Genomic DNA, 18,005 nt, shown 5'->3' with positions numbered 1-18,005 from the left:
CACGGGTGGAACCAAAGATCTCAAATCTGGACTCATTAGACTCTTCTAATGTCCATTCTTTGTGTTTCTATGAGCACATATATCTCTTCTGCTTTTTGCTTTTCCTTAGTAGTAGTTTCTTAGCAGCTGTTTGACCAAAAAGGCTGTTTTACACAGTCTCCTCTGAACAGTTGATGTAGAGATCTGTCTGCTGCTGGAACTCCCTGTTGCATTTATCTGGGCTCTAATCTGAGGTGCTGTTAACTTGCCTTTTCTGGGGTGATGACGCAGATAAATTTATGCTCAGCAGCAGAGGTGACCTCTCTTCACCATACCGTACCTGGCTTCCCACTGTGACAATTTCCTACTGATGTATACAGCTGGACAGTTGACACCCCTTTACCTGCTGGGACAAAATGGCCCCCGGCCCTCTGTTCAAAGTGTCCGTCTGCAGAATAAAAGGTAGGGAGAAGTTAGGAGTGTAGAGCAGGGGTTCCCCACAGACAGCTTTCTTTACCTGCACCCTTTCAGGTGAGATCAGTCAAGGGTTGGTCAGGCCCGCCAAGCCTGGCATGAACTGGAGGTAGTAACCAGCCAGCCCCAAGGACCCCCTCACCCCTTTTATGGTCTTGGGACAGAAATCGACAGCTGCTGTTTCATCCATCTGTGGATGCACCTGCCTTCATCCAAAGAAAACCTCAAATACTGTACCTCCCTTTGTCCAACCACACACTTCTTCGTGTTGGCCATGAGCCCTGCCCTGGAATGTGGCTGGGAACAAGCCAAACAGAAGTGGTAAAAACCGTACAGAGTGGAGAAGGCCATTTTTTCTTTGAACTCTGCAGACAAGGGTATCTGCCAGAAGCCCTTGGTTAAACCTAGTGCTCACTCCACTGTTCATGGTCGAGGAGCTCATCGACCTGGGGCATTGGTTAGGCATCATCCTGTGACACCTCATTTACCTTTCAGTAGTCGGCACAGAACTGTACAGAGTAGTCCTGTATTGATTGTCTGTTATATGTAGCACCATGGTCTTGGAGGAACGCTGTCTTGTTTCACTGTGTACTGTACCACTGCACATGTTTAAAATGACAATAAAGCCACTTGACTTGACTTGAGAACCAATTTTTCTTCTCCACAAGAAGTAATTAACTTTGATATAGAAGAAGGAAGCAATACAAGTACTTTATCTCCTGGTGAAAGATGCCTGAGTTTGTCCCCTCTGTTGTACAGATGCTCCTAACATTCCTGGGCCTGGAGAAAATTTCCCCTGTATTTAACTTGCAGCAGATGTTCGTGGAGGTCCCCATGCACACACCTAACCTCCACCCTCTCTGCCTCCAAAAAAGTTAAAGAAAAAAGTTGGGTTTGGTTGCGTCAAACTTTGGAAGAGAGCAGAACTCCAAAAGTTGATTCTGTTCATCTGGACGTAGCGTTTTGTGGGAGTAACATTTCGTCACTCATCTAAGTGACTTCTTCAGTCTCAGCTGACTGCAGGTTTCCCCATCCTTATAAACAGTACATTTGCATTATTAAGATTAAGGAACTGACCTCCCAGCCCATTGTTCCTTCAGTGGGCTGGTTTCAGTCATTATGCACATGTACTGTATGCACAAAACGCTACGTCCAGATGAACAGAATCAACTTTTGGGGATTTACTTACCTGGATGATTGAGCATGTATCAAGACGAAGAGAGCAGAAGTTGTAATGTGCATGAGTGTGTATGTATGTGTGTTGGTGTTTTTCCTCACAGTTGTACATCAAGCAACACCCGCTTGTCCTCGCCAACATGTATCCTCCAGCTGCAGTCCTCTCCTTCTCCATACCATTCTGGCCAGTTTGGAGACAAAATTAACCCTCCTGGACCCGACAAATCACCTCCACACTGTGCTGCAGAGGATAGGTGGAGGACATATGGCAGAAGAAAATGTGAGAGTTCCTGTTTTGAGAACTAGAATTACTAAACAACTGTCTTTTCTGTCTATGTATTTTTTAGTCATATATAATTCACGTCCAGGAATGAACACACACACACACACACACACACACACACACACACACACACACACACACACACACACACACACACACACACAATTAAAATTGCTTAAAATCTAAAGATTACATTTTATAAGTTTTTCATGATCTGCTCCGAGACTAAGCTCATTATTTTAATGTTTTCTTTTGTAATTAGGTTCAGTGCAGTAAGTGGTCAAAGCAGATTTTGATTCAAGAATTGAAATCATATGTGGCAGAAAACAAAGTGTGTTAGCCTGGGTTACAAGTCAAATGGATAAAAAATACCACCTCTAGTTATTGTAATAATATCCGAATAACAAATTTATTATTTTTACACCTACTCATGAATAGGTGGATAAAACAGGTCGAAATAAGGTTATGTAGTTAAGGAATTCTGTTGAATCTGACGTGAAAGGTATTTTGACAGAACCCTCAAAAATAGAACATTTATGGTCTTATCCTAATCTGTCATGAAGCCTCCTCTCTTCACTTTCTGCCTTCATTTTTACCTTTGCACAGAGGCTCAGTGTCATTCCAGTATGGATCTCTGGCACTGATGCATTCAATCACAGGGGGACCTTGCTCTAAGGAGTGGCCTGGATCACAAGTAAACTGAACCACTGTTCCAACTCCATACAGAGGGTCGGAGGTGGTGAAGTTTCCATTCTGAAGATATGGCTCGTAACAGTGGCCGCGTTCAAAAGCTGAAAGAGAAAATAGAAAGCTCTGTAAAATGAATACCAAAATGTTTATGCTTTTTTGAATGTGATTTTTCCTAACACATCGCCTCCAATTTACAATAACTAAATGTCAAATGATGTATAGTTTTTGCATTTATTATCTGTTAAACCACACATTTATAATAAATTGTATAGAGATTATTCTTTGGTTGTTTTCTTCTCTTCATTGATACTGACAAACATTTTGAAGGGTATTTTTTCCATCCTCTGGCTATTTGAGACTGCCAAAAACAACTAACATGCTGGCTAATATAATGATTAAGAACCTGCTTGCTTCCTGGCAATCTATTAAAAATCTGATTAACAGTCCATCTGCAAAAATAAACACTGGTCTTTTTACCAGTGGTCTTCTGTTTGCTTACATAATTATGCATTAATTACAAATATAATTGTTTGAACTGCTCTCCAAGAATGTAGTTCATGTTTAATTTTTGTGCCCAACTAGATCTACAGTGGCTTCTGCACCTTCATAGCGGATATTGAATCCTGTGTTGTGGTTGGGCTGATCCGTGATGAATTGGATTCTTACAGCTGGACCTTCGCTGATCACTCCTTCAAAGGGTATCTGACCCCCCCGACCTGAATCAAACAGCACCACAGAGCCAGCGTCCAGCCCACTCCACAACACCAACCTAAGGTGACACAGAGATGGTGTTAATGAATGGATTAGTGGTGTGTGATAATACAAAATTTAGTACCAATTGAATACAGTGCCAGTACTGCTGATATCAAGAACAGGTATCTGATCATTTTTATTGTTGTACATCTCTTTAAAGTAATTCCCTGTGTGTCTCTTTGTATCTTTTGTGGTAATTACTGATAATTACCAGCGGTAATTGTTTAGTTTGAGATCTTTCTGCAACTCTGTGCGGTCTTTTCTGGTTTTAGTCATTTTGCATCTGACCCTTAGGGCCTTTGGAGCTGTACCTGATATGCCTATTCAGATATTCATCCATACAATATGGTTGCTTTTACCTGTCAGTTGGTCCCAAGGCCAGTCTCTCCAGGTGGAGATGCAGCCTCTGGTCTTTGGGTGCTTCAAGGGACCAGGAGCAGGAGCGATCCAAGGTGGCATTAGGGCCATGGTGGTGAGATGGGGAGAGCACTCGTCCCACTGTAGCATTCTTCACTGTTCCCCCACAAAGAGCTGAAGAGCAGAACACTCAATTTGAATTTGTTAGTGGAGTATCTTTCAAAAAAAGTGAAATGAAGTATCCTTTTTGCTACAGAATTTTAAGAAAAACTGTAAAGAAACCGTTCTATACACACTCACCCCTGCACACAGGTTCCTTATCACTCCAAACTGGCAAGGAGGCATTAAGGCAGGTAAGCACTGGTTCCCCACGCAAGTGGTAACCCATGTGGCAGTGAAAGCGCGCATTCCCTCCAGGGAGCAGGTCCAGTACAGATACATCTCCGAAATGAGGTCTCTTTGGCAGGGAGCAACTCAGCCTGAAGACTACACAAGGATAGAGGAATGTGAAGTAAGTGAGTACTATTACAATAACATTAGGTTAGTTTAGACCAGTACACAGCAAAATCTCCAGTGTTAAATTAACACTAGAGTGTCTATATGGGTCCACTCCTCTGAGTGTTAAATACAACACTGTTGAGTGTTAAATTAACACTTTTGACAGTGTTATATGTTTAAAAGTAACCTAGTCAGTTTTGAAGATTAACAATGGCTAACACTGAGCAGTGCTGATTTTGTAACGCTGGAAAATAACTCAAAATGTTAGAAATATTCCAGTGTTAGAAAATCAGCACTGCTCAGTGTTAGTCTTTGTTAGCGAGTCACAGCTTGAGGGCAGCAAAAAAAATTTTGTTTTGTACCTGCGGGCCGTGGGACATCATAAGTTATTAATTGAAGACACCAGGGACTACTGTTATCCATGAAAATCTCAGTTACAATACAGCTTCCCATCGCTTGATGGGAGTTGTTTAATCAGCCTAAATAAGCAAGCAGAAGAAGACCCCGTTTGCAGTTAGCAAAAGATATGGAGAAGCTCTTAAAATGCAAAAATGAAGATGAAAGTGGCAAGCCCACCTCCCAAAAGGCAAAATGTTTGTACAAGTATAACTCTGACTTCCTGAAGTATGGGTTTGTGAATGGAGGAAACGAGGCAGACCCAATGTGTGGAGTGTGGACTAATGCTATCCAACGAAGCACTGAAGCCTTTGACATTAAAATGCCATCTCGAAACCAAACATCCCACACTCACAAGAAATATTAAAAGGAGCTGCTAATGCAGAAACGGTGTGTTGTGTCACTGACTGGTAACTCTAATTGTGTTTTAAAAGCTACCTCGTATCCAGACTTGTGGCACAGAGTAAAAATTCTTTCACTATAGCGGAGGAGTTGATTTTGCCTGCCGCTGTACATATGTGCCATGACATGATCAGAGAGGCTGCTGCAAAGAAGCTACTGACCCTCCTACTCTCAAACGACACTATGAGCCACCGTATCACAGACATAGACTTAGATACGGCATCAGCTTCTGGAAAGAATAAAAAGTAGTCCATTTTTCTCTTTGCAACTAGACGAGTCCACTGATGTCACGAATGGTGCATTGCTGCAGATTTTTGTTCGTTATCGCTGGGACAGCAGTTTGCATGAAGACATGCGGTTTTGTGGAGAGCTACCAGCACGAGCCATGGCTCAGGAATGTTTCCACTGCATTGACAACTATTTCACTGAGAACGACCTGGACTGGCAGAAATGTGTTGGGGTGTGCATTGATGGTGCAGCTTCAATGACTGGCAGGCATCATTAGGCAGATCTTTGATAGTGCACCAGAAGCTAAATGGACCCACTGTTTTCTCCACAGTGAAAGCCTTGCAGCAAAAAAGATGTCACCAGAGTTCCACGAGGTGATGGATGTAAGTCTAAAAACTATCGATTTCATTAAAAATAACTCCAGATGTTTTGCCAAGCTTTGTGAGGACATGGAAGCAGATCATGTCCATCTGCTGCTACCACAGTGAGGAGAGATGGCTTTCAAGAGGAAGTGTTTGTTTGAACTGAGGAATAAGGTCTCTTCTTTTCTCACGGGGAAAAAAATCTCCTCTTGCACATCATTAAGCTAAACTTGCTTATCTCTGTCACATTTTTTTCACTGCTGAACGAGTTGAACATCTCACTTGAAGAGAGAAACAGCAACATGTTTTTTGTTGCAGACAAAGTTGAAGCTTTACAAGAGGAAACAGGAAAAGAGAAGGACATGTTTCCACTTTTGTGACCCTGTCTGTCAGCACCTTTCACAACTGACAGAGATATTCGATGAATATTTCCCTGAGGATCCCGCGGATCCCGCTGAAAATGATGTTGCATTGCCCTCACATCTGCAGTCCCAGCTTCTGGAAGTTTCCACCGACAGCACTTTAAAGTTGGGGCAAACTGGACCTGGGCTTCTTCTGAATTGCTGTCTCAAAAGGAGTACCCATGTCTGGCACTGAGAGCTCTGAAACTCTTTCTCCCATTCACAACAACATATCTGTGTGAATCAGGATTTTCCATCGTGGCCTCAACCAAGACCATAGCCCGACTCTGAGAATGAGCCTTTCCCCCATTCCACCCAGACTAGACCTGGATTTGTGTCTCAGAGGCTCAAGTGTCTCATTAAGAGGTGAACATAAAAGGGGAGTTGCAGTTTACCAAAAAAATGTTGTGACTGTTGTTGTTCATTTGTCTCAAATATAAAGACTAACTTCTGGTTCTGCCAATGAAAAAAAGTTTACTGCTGAAGCAACTTTCATATTCACTCACAGATTATAAGGCTATATTTTCATTTGTAGTTTATTTAAATTTTATAAGCTTATTCATTTATTATTTAGAAAATATTTTGAGTATATTTATTTTATCACCACATTATTTATCCAATTTTTCCCTTTTTTCTTGTCTCTTTTGCTGTAGTAAAATTGAATTATTAATCATTTTTGTGTTATTAAGCCTGACTTGAGCCTTTCAATTTCTACTTGCAGTTTGATTTGTTCCATGAATAGTTAACCTTTTTGGCATTTTGTTGTATCTGCAGGTTCAGATTTGATTTAGTTATTAAATATAAATCAAACAAAAAGAAACTTTAATCTTTTCAATACATTGTTAATATCTGAATGGGCCCTGGGTTTTTTTTGTAGCGGAAAAGTTGGGCCCAGAGGTAAAAAAGGTTAAGAACCCCTGGACTACACTATGCAATCACTTAAACACTGGAATCCAAAGTATAATCAAATAAACATAATATAGATATATAAATAATATATAAATATCTTATTTGAATTATTAATGGAGAAAAAGCAAGAAACAGAGACTGGTGGGTGAGCTCCAATCACTCCTATCAGCAGAGAGAGAGCAGGTCACTGTGCTGTAAAATCATTTAAATATCTCAATAAAACACCACCTCTGCTTTCAAGGAGAAAATAAAACAAGCAGGAGTTTTCAGTTCTGACATCGTCTGTTTTAAAAAAAAAATTTTTTTACTTTCAACAGAGAATGTAATTTGCAGCATTTCGTGACTTAATCCTCAATTCAATCCATTACTCGCATACTGGGTTGCCATAAAGAATACATTAATACCATGAAAACACATTCATTAATCACAGGCAATCTATTTCTTAACAATTTTAATGACAGATGTATTTTTCCTTTCCTATTTTTATTCCCACTGACACTCCTCTTGTGAATATCTAAACAACAACAGGAGTTATGCAGGTTCACTATGACCACATCACCACAGTAAAACGCCATGCCAGTGTTACAAGATAAAAATTCAGGAAAGTTTTGCCATAGTTCAGAGGCTCCTCAGCAGAGGATGATTTAAAGATGTGCACGTCAGGTCATCTACTGATTGGAAGGTTAGTGGTTCAATTCCTGGCTCCCCTAGTCTGCATGCCAAGTATCCTTGGGCAAGATACTAACCCCAAGTTGCTCTCTGATGCAGCCACCAGAGTGTGAATGTTAACTAGGAAGCAGTGAAAAGCATAGAACAAAGTGCTTGTGTGAATAGCCACATGTGGCATGCTGTATAAAGCGCTTTGAGTGCTCTGGGGGAGTAGAAAAGTGTTATATAAGAATCTATTTAAATATATGTTTTTCAGTCAATTTAAAATCAAACCTAATACTATGCCAGCTTTTAGTATTTTCATGACATGAATGCCCAAAAAATTTAAAAGCCATCCAAACACATCCAGAGTTTCAAGGCTGCGAGCAAAAACAGCCAGAAAAACCCCAGCTGCAAATCAGTGTGGTTATTATAGTAAACCCTGCAATCTTTTCTTTGCATATATTTTACTTTAGAAATTGATTGATTGTGACCAACACAAATATTACCAGATGTAGAATTTTGTTGAAGCACACTCACTGATCACTACTGTCTTTTACAGTCTCATTATTTTTCTTTCCTTGTTTGTGAGAGGATTTCTTCAAAACATCTGCTGATTACAATTACTGACAGTCCGGTATAATAACTAGCTTTGTTTGGAACTGTGCATGGCTCTTCTGGATCATTGTTTCACAGAAGAGCATTATCAAGATGTGGTGATAGCCAAATTGGCCAGAAGATGTCACTGTGGAGATGGATGTTAGATTGTTTCGAAGCCTTGAAAAGAAAACATTGCTAGAGAGGAAACAATGACGACATTAAAGAGAACACAGGGAGACACAGATAAGATATACACAGGAGATTAGGGTTGCTTAGAAACACTTCGGTGACACAGCTGAACACAGTCTGACTGAGGAGACAGTGGAAGCAAAATCAAACATAATACACATAACACAGGAGCCTATCAAAATAAAACGCTTGACACTTGTACTGGGGAGAAACAGACATAGAGACATGACAGACAAGGAAGACAAAGGAGATAGGAGATGAACATAGGAACATGAAGGGAGAAAACACAGGGACAGGACTACAAGCACAGACAGCCATGAAGACGGAACACAGAGAGAAAAGACAGGCATGGGAGTGAACAAACGTAACAAAGCAAGAACCAGAAACTAGGACAAGGAAGCTCAGATGCACTAGAAAATACAAAACGTAAGACTAATGAATACAGAGAACAAATCCAGTACACAGAAAACAAAACCAGTATATGAAAATCTCTTAAATTCAAAAGACACAGCAAGCAAACTCGTTGACTAGCTTAAGTGAACATTACTGTTTGCTAAAGGTACGCAGCCCATGGCCACAGTATTTTTTCAGCCTCTCATACATCCCAGACTGATAACATCTCAATTTTTACCAGGAAAAAGTAAAACGAATAAAATTAAATAAATATTTTCTTCATACATGCTGTCCTACACGGCTACTATCATGGTTGCTAGGCTACAGAAGCAGCGCTACAGACTCCACCATCCAATTTACCAGGTCCTCACTTCCAGTCATCGCAGCCTTCGACGGTCAATGCAATCCCATCAAATCAGCTGACCTCAATGCCAGCTTGAATCAGCATATGATCGGCTGATATCCTTCTAAACATCACATTGTCAAATCTCATACAAGAAGTGCCATTTAGGTGCCTTTATGCTCCTCCCAGTAGCTGCACATCTACAAAATACTTTGAAACCCACCTGACCCACAGCTCCTCCTTTTATGATGTTTCTGACTTCATCTGAACCAATCTGTTGTCACTTGTTCTATGCTGGGGTCTTGCTGGTGGTTTCCACCTCTAGCTTTCAATGAATGAACCTTAAAGATTAGGAAGGTCACAGAAGCCGGCAGTCTATGCCATAGAGAACATAGAGAAAGGGGCCCGTCAGCTTGAACAGTGGGAGGGATCGCTGAAGTCCCAGTGGTAGAGTATAGTCCACTTCAAGGTGACCAGCCACTAATACACTACATGTAGACTGGGAGTCCCGCCTGAAGGCCCACCACCCAGAGGAGGCACCCTAGGGATCAGGTGTATTATGTTTCTTGTGGCATATTATGGTGATCCAGGGTACGGGCCCTGGCAGTCAAATCCCCGGCTACTGAGGCTGACTTATTAGGATATAGACATCGCCTCTGGTGTGGAAGGAGCCTGAGGTAGTGTGTGAGGTTGAAAGACACTGACTTGATAACTGGGGGAATAAACAGCTGTTCTCTATAATTGAGGGACTGGTGAAAACATTTAAAACAATTTCTAGATATTTGTTTCCTGTATTTGCAGAGGTATCTCCAACATATACTACAAAACAGCTGCATACAGGGAACCACTCACTGATGTTCTGCAGGACACGACCTAACGGGTAAAGGCAGAAAAATAAATGGAACCATGGACAACTTTAATAATGCAGCTTATTTAAATAAAAGGTTTGAAGAACTAAGAAAAGTTATATATTCATAACGTGTGTAAAGTATTTTATAAGGATGTCATGTTTCTGTATCATTTCTTTCCTGTTAGACTCACTTAACCTAACATCAGCCCGTTTAGTCCTCTGATATCTTCAACATGTTAAGTAAATTATACTGCACAGTTTTCTCATTCAATAAAGGAATATTTACTGCATCAGTAAAATTTTTCCATTTTATCGGAAACATCCATCCATCCATTCGCTTCCGCTTATCCTTTTCAGGGTCGCGGAGCAGACCACAGCTGGGATAGGCTCCAGCGCCCCGCTGGAGCCTATCCCAGCTGTCATAGGGCGAAAGGCGGGGTACACCCTGGACAGGTCGCCAGTCTGTCGCAGGGCTAACACACAGGGACAGACAATCATTCACACTCACATTCACACCTAGTGGCAATTTGGATTATCCAATTAACCTATCCCCACAAGCTGCATGTCTTTGGACGGTGGGAGGAAGCCGGAGTACCCGGAGAGAACCCACGCAAACACGGGGAGAACATGCAAACTCCACACAGAAAGACCCCGGCCTGATGGTGGAATTGAACTCAGGACCTTCTTGCTGTGAGGCAACAGTGCTAACCACCGTGCCACCGTGTTGGTGGAAAGCATATATAGTAAAATATCAACTATGTAAATCCTGCTACGTTTGTGCCATCAAAATGAAATGAGATTAGTCTCATGAGCTACAGTAGCAAACTAGCTAGCAAAACTTAGCATCATTGTTGGCTAAAGGGACTCATGGCTGTGGTGTTTTCACAAATACATTGCACCCAAATGAAACAACGCATTTTTCTCTGATAAAAGTTAAATAACATTAAATACAAATTTTCTGTATTTCTGTCAAACATGCTGTCAAATCATAGCCGTAGCTGCTCATGGTTGCTAGGCAACAGAAACCGCATGTCGTAGGCTAGACCTTCCAATGTAGGCCAGTCTATAGGCCTATGGTCTGTAGTCCAATCCTTTGAAGGATGCAGCCATCATGTTCTCTGTATTTGTTGTTTAGTTATGTCCATGTCTCATCTCTAGTTCCCTATCACCATGTCAAGTCCATGTGTCTTAGTCTGCCTATTTCCTATTTTATTTTGACAGTCTTGTGGTCCATGTTCAGTGTGTTTAGTTTCACTTCCCCTGTGGCGTCATGTCATTGAACAAAGTGCACTTTAACATTGAAACATTGCCCCCATTAAAAAAAATAAATAAAATAAAAAAAATTTCTGAGGCTTGAATTCTGAAAGACATCCTTCCCAGTCTCTACAGTTAGTTTTAAATAAACATAACACACTTGTCGGTCTTCTTTAAGATACCAGCTGGCTAGCACCTCACGTAATACATGGGCTATATTTTCACTAGTGTGAAAATACAGTCTCTAGACTGAAGACTTTCAGTTCAAAGTCTTCGGTGAGGAAGTGCAATGTGAAACTCATATATGGTTCCGTTGTACGACTTGACCATAGGTCTGTAGTGCTTGCGTAGTTTTCAGCTTGGCTCAGTTCAAACATGACGGTCTTGCGCCATGTTTCGTACATTTGTAGAATGGCGACATGGGAAAAGTAGTTTCGTGAGGGGATCTCCGGTCTGTCATGGTCCTGGGCCATGTGGGCCCAGTATTCTCAGTTCCTTGTATTTTTGTATTTCGTTCCTTATTTAGGTCATGTTTCCTGAGTTGTCCTGTTATGTTGTTCCTTATTTGACTTCCCCTTGTGACTCTTATCCCCTGTGTGCCCCTCTATGTATCTGTGAGCCCTCATCTCCCCTCGTGTTTCATTTCCATGTTTCCCCAGCCCACTATGCCCGTGCTCTCTCTCTCCTCCTGTTTGCACCTCTGTGTACTTCCTGTTTTACTTTGACAGTCTCCCGTCAGTGTTGTTTACTCCTGCCATGTCTTGTTATGTTTATCTGTGTCAGCTATGTTCCCATGTGTGGCCACTTCCCCTGATCATCCCTCTTGTGTATTTAGTCTCTGTGTTTCATGTAGTCTGTGTCGCGTCATCTGTGTTTCCACCCTCTATGTTTCCATGCCCGGTCTATTGCATTCTTAGTCATAGCTTTACCTTAGTTATTCCCAGTTTAGGTTTCTGTTTAGCCACGCTATCCCTGCTGTATTTGTATACCTTGTCATCAGCCACAATAAAAGGCTCGCTTTTGTTTAAAGTTCACTCCCGTCTGCTCACCTGTGTTCGCACCTGGGTCCACCATACACACCACCGCACGGTCTGTCACAGCGGACCGTGACAGTACGACGCGACCATGCCGGACCCAGCGACACAAAGACTGGAGATTGTCCGGACAGTGGAGTCGCTATGCGACAAGTGGCTGCACTGTTCCAGTGAGGAGGAACGGGAGGAGTTCGCCCGCCAGGTAGTGGTGTGCGTGTCTGTGTTCCCCTGGTTATGGGAGACGCTGCACCCCCTCGTCAGCGACCTTCTCGTCTCCGCTCTCCGACTCCGTCCGCAGCAGCAGCGGCCCGGTGGGCGTGCACCTTCACCAGAGCCGTGCCATCGCGCCGTTGCCCCGCCGCCTCATGAGCCAGTGGCGGTCAGAGTCGGAACGGTGAGGCTCACCACGGACACACCATTGGCTCACACTTCATCAGCTTCCGCATCTTCGCCACCGCCTGCCTGCACGGAGATGCCCGAGGCTGTTGACTTCGGTGAGGAGGAGCGGCAGCAGGTGTTGCGAGCGTATCGGGAGGATGAGCTACGCTGGAAGCCCTGGCTTATCTCCGAGGAGGAGCTTCCGCCAGCCGCCCCGCCTCGGACCGGCCGCCCGTCCTCGCTGCCTCGATCGGACTACTCTTCTCCCGCTTCCTTTCTGGCGCGGATGTGGTCGGAAGACGAGGAGCCAGTCGCCACAGAAAACCAAGTTCCATCCGCGTCCACTTCAAGACGGAAGCGGCGTTCACGTCGCCGTTGCTCATCGCTACGGCATGTCTCGCCCTCCACTGAGCGACACGAGGAGGCTGTGGAGGTAATGGATTTCGACCTCGAGGAGCGGCAGAGCGCCGCATGCGCGCAACTGGAGGAGGAGCTACGGGGGAAGCCAGGGCTCGCTCCTCACTACGGTGAGATTTTCCGCGGGACACGCCTGGCCTTTGGGGGCCCCCGGAGTTGCCAGGAGCTCCCGCCTGACGCTCCGCCAACACTCGCCTCCTCAGCCTCTGCGTCACCGCAGGAGGCTCCACTTTCCACGTTAACGGGGCCCACGGCCAAGAAAAAACGGCGTTCGCGTCGTCACCGCATCACCCGATGCTCGGAGGTGAGTGAACCTGTTCTGTCAAGCCAAGTTTCCTCTGAGCGGGCGGCATGTGAAGTAACTACAGACTTAGCCGGTGATATGGCTAGCAATGAGCTATTCACCAAGCCACAGGCTAGGGACAGTCCGTCTCAGCCGATCATGACTGCTTCACTCAATCCTGCAGGGACCACAAAATCTACACATAGACTGAAAGAGACTTCCACTGATTCTCAGGGTAATAGTGTGAGTAGTGGGGTGAAGGTGTTTCCTTTTGTGTCTTTTACCATGTCTGAGGTTCCATCCAAGTCTGAGCTATCTGTTTCTGAGCCTGACCTCAAGAACTGTGTTTTCTCACCTCCGGGGCCCTCTGAAGCCACAGTAAGCAAGGATATTGCAGAGTTGGCAAATCATGGATTAAAGTGTAACATGACTAGTGATCCTGTTTTCCCTGCTACTCTTGTGTTTAATGAACTGAAAACGGTGAACGCCGATCATGAACTCACTCTAACCTGTCAAGATGAAAACATAAATGCTGATCATGGTAACCTGGACTGTGTAACGTCACAATATGAATTCTGTCTTCCTGAAGGTCATACACAGGGTGATTCTGGACTGTTTTGCTCCAGCACCAGTACCTCCACTCAGGAGATGGAGGCTGAGATCAGGGTTAATGTGACACCGTTTTCTCCTGTCTCTGTGAACTCATCACTGGATAAGATTTTAGCCTCGAACAATGTTGTAACCACTCACTCTCAGCCTGAAGTGTCACCTGCTTCAGTTAATGGTTTACGTACCGTTTTGCCTGTATCTGTCTCTCCACTCAATATAGTCATCACTCTGACGCCACAGATCACTGCGGGTGCAGGTTCCAACAAACACATCCATCCAACACACCACAGTCATGCTACCACGGTGACATTGGTTAGGTCCATACCTGTGTATTTACTGTTTTTTCAGGAGTTAGCTCCTGATGATCTAAGCCTTGTTTTTGTGGATCGAGTGGCAATTCTTGTTTTCCGTATGGTTGAACCAGCTCCTCTGAGCCGCACACTACCATCGGTTAAGTCCAACCAGCTTATGTTGGCCTCTCCTAGGATTACTGAGACTGGGCCAGTAACCTGCGAGCCACCTTGGACTGATGCAGACTCTGGGAACCTAATGATTGCTGGCTCTGAACTGGTGGTCCCTACCACTGTTCACTTCACGGTTTTTCATGCCAAGATGTTAAGCCCTATAGACTGTTTTCTACCTGTTTTCTCTCTCTCTGGGTTTGTGCCTCAGCAGCCTGTGTTTCCTCAGCTCCTAGTCCAGCCAGGGGCCTACATAACTGTTTGTCCTGCATCTGCTGTTGGACTCCCAGGTGTGCCTATCCGGCACCCTGCGGCGACACCACCGCTTCACGTCACGTTAGCTGGAGGGTCCGAGGGGCCCGTCCAGCCACCCGTCTCCGCTGGAGGGTCCGAGGGGCCCGTTCAGCCACCCGTCTCCGCTGGGGGGTCCGAGGGACCCGTTCAGCCACCCGTCTCCGCTGGGGGGTCCGAGGGGCCCGTTCAGCCTCCTGTCTCCACTGGAGGGTCCGAGGGGCCCGTTCAGCCTCCTGTCTCCGCTGGAGGGTCCGACGGGCCTGTTCAGCCTCATGCCTCGTCAGCTGGAGGGCCCGAGGAGCCCATCCAGCCTCCTGTCTCCGCTGGAGGGTCCGAGGGGCCCGTTCAGCCTCCTGACTCCGCTGGAGGGTCCGAGGGGCCCGTTCAGCCTCATGCCTCGTCAGCTGGAGGGCCCGAGGAGCCTGTCCAGCCGCCACCTGCGGCCGCCTCGTCGTCGCCTGGTCCTGCTTCAGCCTGTGCTTCGTCTGGTCCAGCTTCATCCGAGTCTTCGTCCTCGCCTGGTCCAGCCTCCGCCTGTGCTTCTGCTACGCCTGGTCCAGCCTCCGCCTGTGCTTCTGCTACGCCTGGTCCGGCCTGTGCTTCTGCTACGCCTGGGCCAGCCTCCGCTTCAGCGTCGCCTGGGCCAGCCTCCGCTTCAGCGTCGCCTGGGCCAGCCTCTGCTTCAGCGTCGCCTGGTCCTGTGCCCTCCAAGCCTCGGCCGGTACGCCTGACACTTGGGAGCCGCCGCTGCCTTCCGCGCGGCCGGCCCCCTGAACTGCTCCGTCTCCTTCGTCGCCGCCGCTGCCTTCCGCGCGGTCGGCCCCCTGAACTGCTCCGTCGTCTCCTTCGCCGCCGCCGCTGCCTTCCGCACGGCCGGCCTCCGGGCCGGCTCTGTCACCTGTGCCACCCGCCTGGTCGGCCCCCCGACCGTGTGACCCGTGAACTCTTGTGCCTGTGGGCTCTGGGTCGGCCCCCTGAACTGTATTTGGACTGTGGTCATGTGCTCCTGTGTTTTCTGTTTTTGTTTTGTTTCTCGCGTTTGGGCTGTCGGGAGCCAGCCCTTTAGGGGGGGGGGGGGGGTGATGTCATGGTCCTGGGCCATGTGGGCCCAGTATTCTCAGTTCCTTGTATTTTTGTATTTCGTTCCTTATTTAGGTCATGTTTCCTGAGTTGTCCTGTTATGTTGTTCCTTATTTGACTTCCCCTTGTGACTCTTATCCCCTGTGTGCCCCTCTATGTATCTGTGAGCCCTCATCTCCCCTCGTGTTTCATTTCCATGTTTCCCCAGCCCACTATGCCCGTGCTCTCTCTCTCCTCCTGTTTGCACCTCTGTGTACTTCCTGTTTTACTTTGACAGTCTCCCGTCAGTGTTGTTTACTCCTGCCATGTCTTGTTATGTTTATCTGTGTCAGCTGTGTTCCCATGTGTGGCCACTTCCCCTGATCATCCCTCTTGTGTATTTAGTCTCTGTGTTTCATGTAGTCTGTGTCGCGTCGTCTGTGTTTCCACCCTCTATGTTTCCATGCCCGGTCTATTGCATTCTTAGTCATAGCTTTACCTTAGTTATTCCCAGTTTAGGTTTCTGTTTAGCCACGCTATCCCTGCTGTATTTGTATACCTTGTCATCAGCCACAATAAAAGGCTCGCTTTTGTTTAAAGTTCACTCCCGTCTGCTCACCTGTGTTCGCACCTGGGTCCACCATACACACCACCGCACGGTCTGTCACAGCGGACCGTGACACGGTCCACTTTATGTATCAAACTGGTGAAGCCCTCTCTGCTAACCGTATTTACAGGCATCATGTCTTTAGCCAAAAAATGTGTAATGGCCTCTGTTATTTCCTTGTACCGCTTCGACGTTTTCTCATAAGCAGTTCCACTTCAAAAACTCTGATACAGAGACAGCTATTGGACTGCTGTGCTCTTTGTCTTAACATTAGAAACCTTTGTTTGGCTAGCCCTATCTTTCTGAAACTCTTCAAACAGTTCTCTGTGGTTGTATTGAAGATGATGGTGGAGATTAGTCGTGTTTCCTCTGGTGGTTGCCACGAGTGTTCGGCAAGTTTTGCAGAGTACCTGTGTTTGGAGAACGTCGTCTTTATCAAATCCAAAGTACCTCCAAACAAGCGAGGTACTATTTTTTTTTTTTTAGCCACAAGTTCATAGTAGCATTCTCGTCATGCGTCTCGCTCTCAACTCTGACTCGTTGCTGCAGCGTTGTTCGCTCACCACCTACGTAGGAGGCGGGCCTCTAATCCATTTGATTGGTTAATGCCGTGAAGGGCTCTATTCGACTGGTCAAACGTGTAAAGGGGTTTCTTTGATTGGTAAATTCTTTAAAGCGCGTGTGTAAACATTTTAAGGTACCCAATTATCGCAGTTTACACCATCTTTTGCGATGGGCCCATCGCACAGGCTGATATCGTGATGACAATAAATTTTAGGTCAGATCTTGTTCTAATGGTCTTGCCTTAATCATTCATAACTCTGGTTTTGCGCATTATAGTAACATGACTGTCTAACTGATACTTGAAAACTATTACTGAACATCACTAACAGTTGCTATTGCAGTCTTGCTGAGAGAAAATTTAATGTTTAAAGAATCAAAAGGTACACTGTATGATTACTTTGCATATGACTATTTCCACAGGCACTATTCACTTCAAGGATTTTCATGTTTGATTGATTGAATCTTTATTTTGAACATGTTGAAAAAGTATAAAAAAAAAAAAAATTAAAAAAAAAAATAGAATTAAAAGAGACAAATGAACAAAGCAAACAAAAGGAAAACGAGCAACCACAACTCCAAATAACGTCCATGTTCAAAAAGGAGCAGGAAGAAGCATAAGCTTATTTAATCCCACCCCTTTTCCACTATCTAGTATCAATAGACTACAGAAATACCTCCTTGTAATTACATTATATGTTATGTGTAATTTTTTTTTTTTTTTTTTTTTTTAATATATACACATATATGTTTCTATCTATCCATACCTACGTATATACACACATACGCACATATACACATTTTCAATAACCCCATTAACACCTGAAGGATACACAACCTACAATTTTATATATATTTAATATATATATATATATATATATATATATATACATATATATACATATATATATATATATATACATACATACACACATACATACACACACATACACATATATATACATATACATATATATATACATATATATATACACATATACATACATATATATATATATACATATATATATACACATATACATACATATACATATACACATACATATATATACATACATACATACATACATATACACATACATATATACCCATACCA

At 44.4% G+C, this 18,005-nt stretch overlaps 1 protein-coding gene across 3 annotated transcripts in view; it reads right to left on the bottom strand.

The window, feature by feature from the left end:
- Window positions 1-18,005, bottom strand: part of sez6l (seizure related 6 homolog (mouse)-like) — a 112,278-nt gene that overhangs the window by 29,289 nt on the left and 64,984 nt on the right. For all 3 annotated transcript variants that reach the window (XM_086301848.1, XM_086301850.1, XM_086301849.1), the window contains exons 5-9: window positions 4,013-4,198; window positions 3,715-3,886; window positions 3,205-3,371; window positions 2,509-2,703; window positions 1,732-1,870 (exon numbers count right to left, since the gene is read on the bottom strand). In XM_086301848.1, coding sequence (XP_086157974.1) covers window positions 1,732-1,870; window positions 2,509-2,703; window positions 3,205-3,371; window positions 3,715-3,886; window positions 4,013-4,198 — 859 coding nt within the window. The remainder of the gene's footprint in view (window positions 1-1,731; window positions 1,871-2,508; window positions 2,704-3,204; window positions 3,372-3,714; window positions 3,887-4,012; window positions 4,199-18,005) is intronic.

This window comes from Aulonocara sp. 'chitande type north' Nkhata Bay, linkage group LG7 (assembly GCF_057382095.1).
Source record: "Aulonocara sp. 'chitande type north' Nkhata Bay isolate Kocher_YH1m ecotype deep benthic linkage group LG7, A_spYH_male_GT1.1, whole genome shotgun sequence".
Lineage (NCBI taxonomy): Eukaryota > Metazoa > Chordata > Actinopteri > Cichliformes > Cichlidae > Aulonocara > Aulonocara sp. 'chitande type north' Nkhata Bay.
Note: the sequence above shows the minus strand (reverse complement) of the source record. Positions and strands in the feature narration are given on the sequence as shown.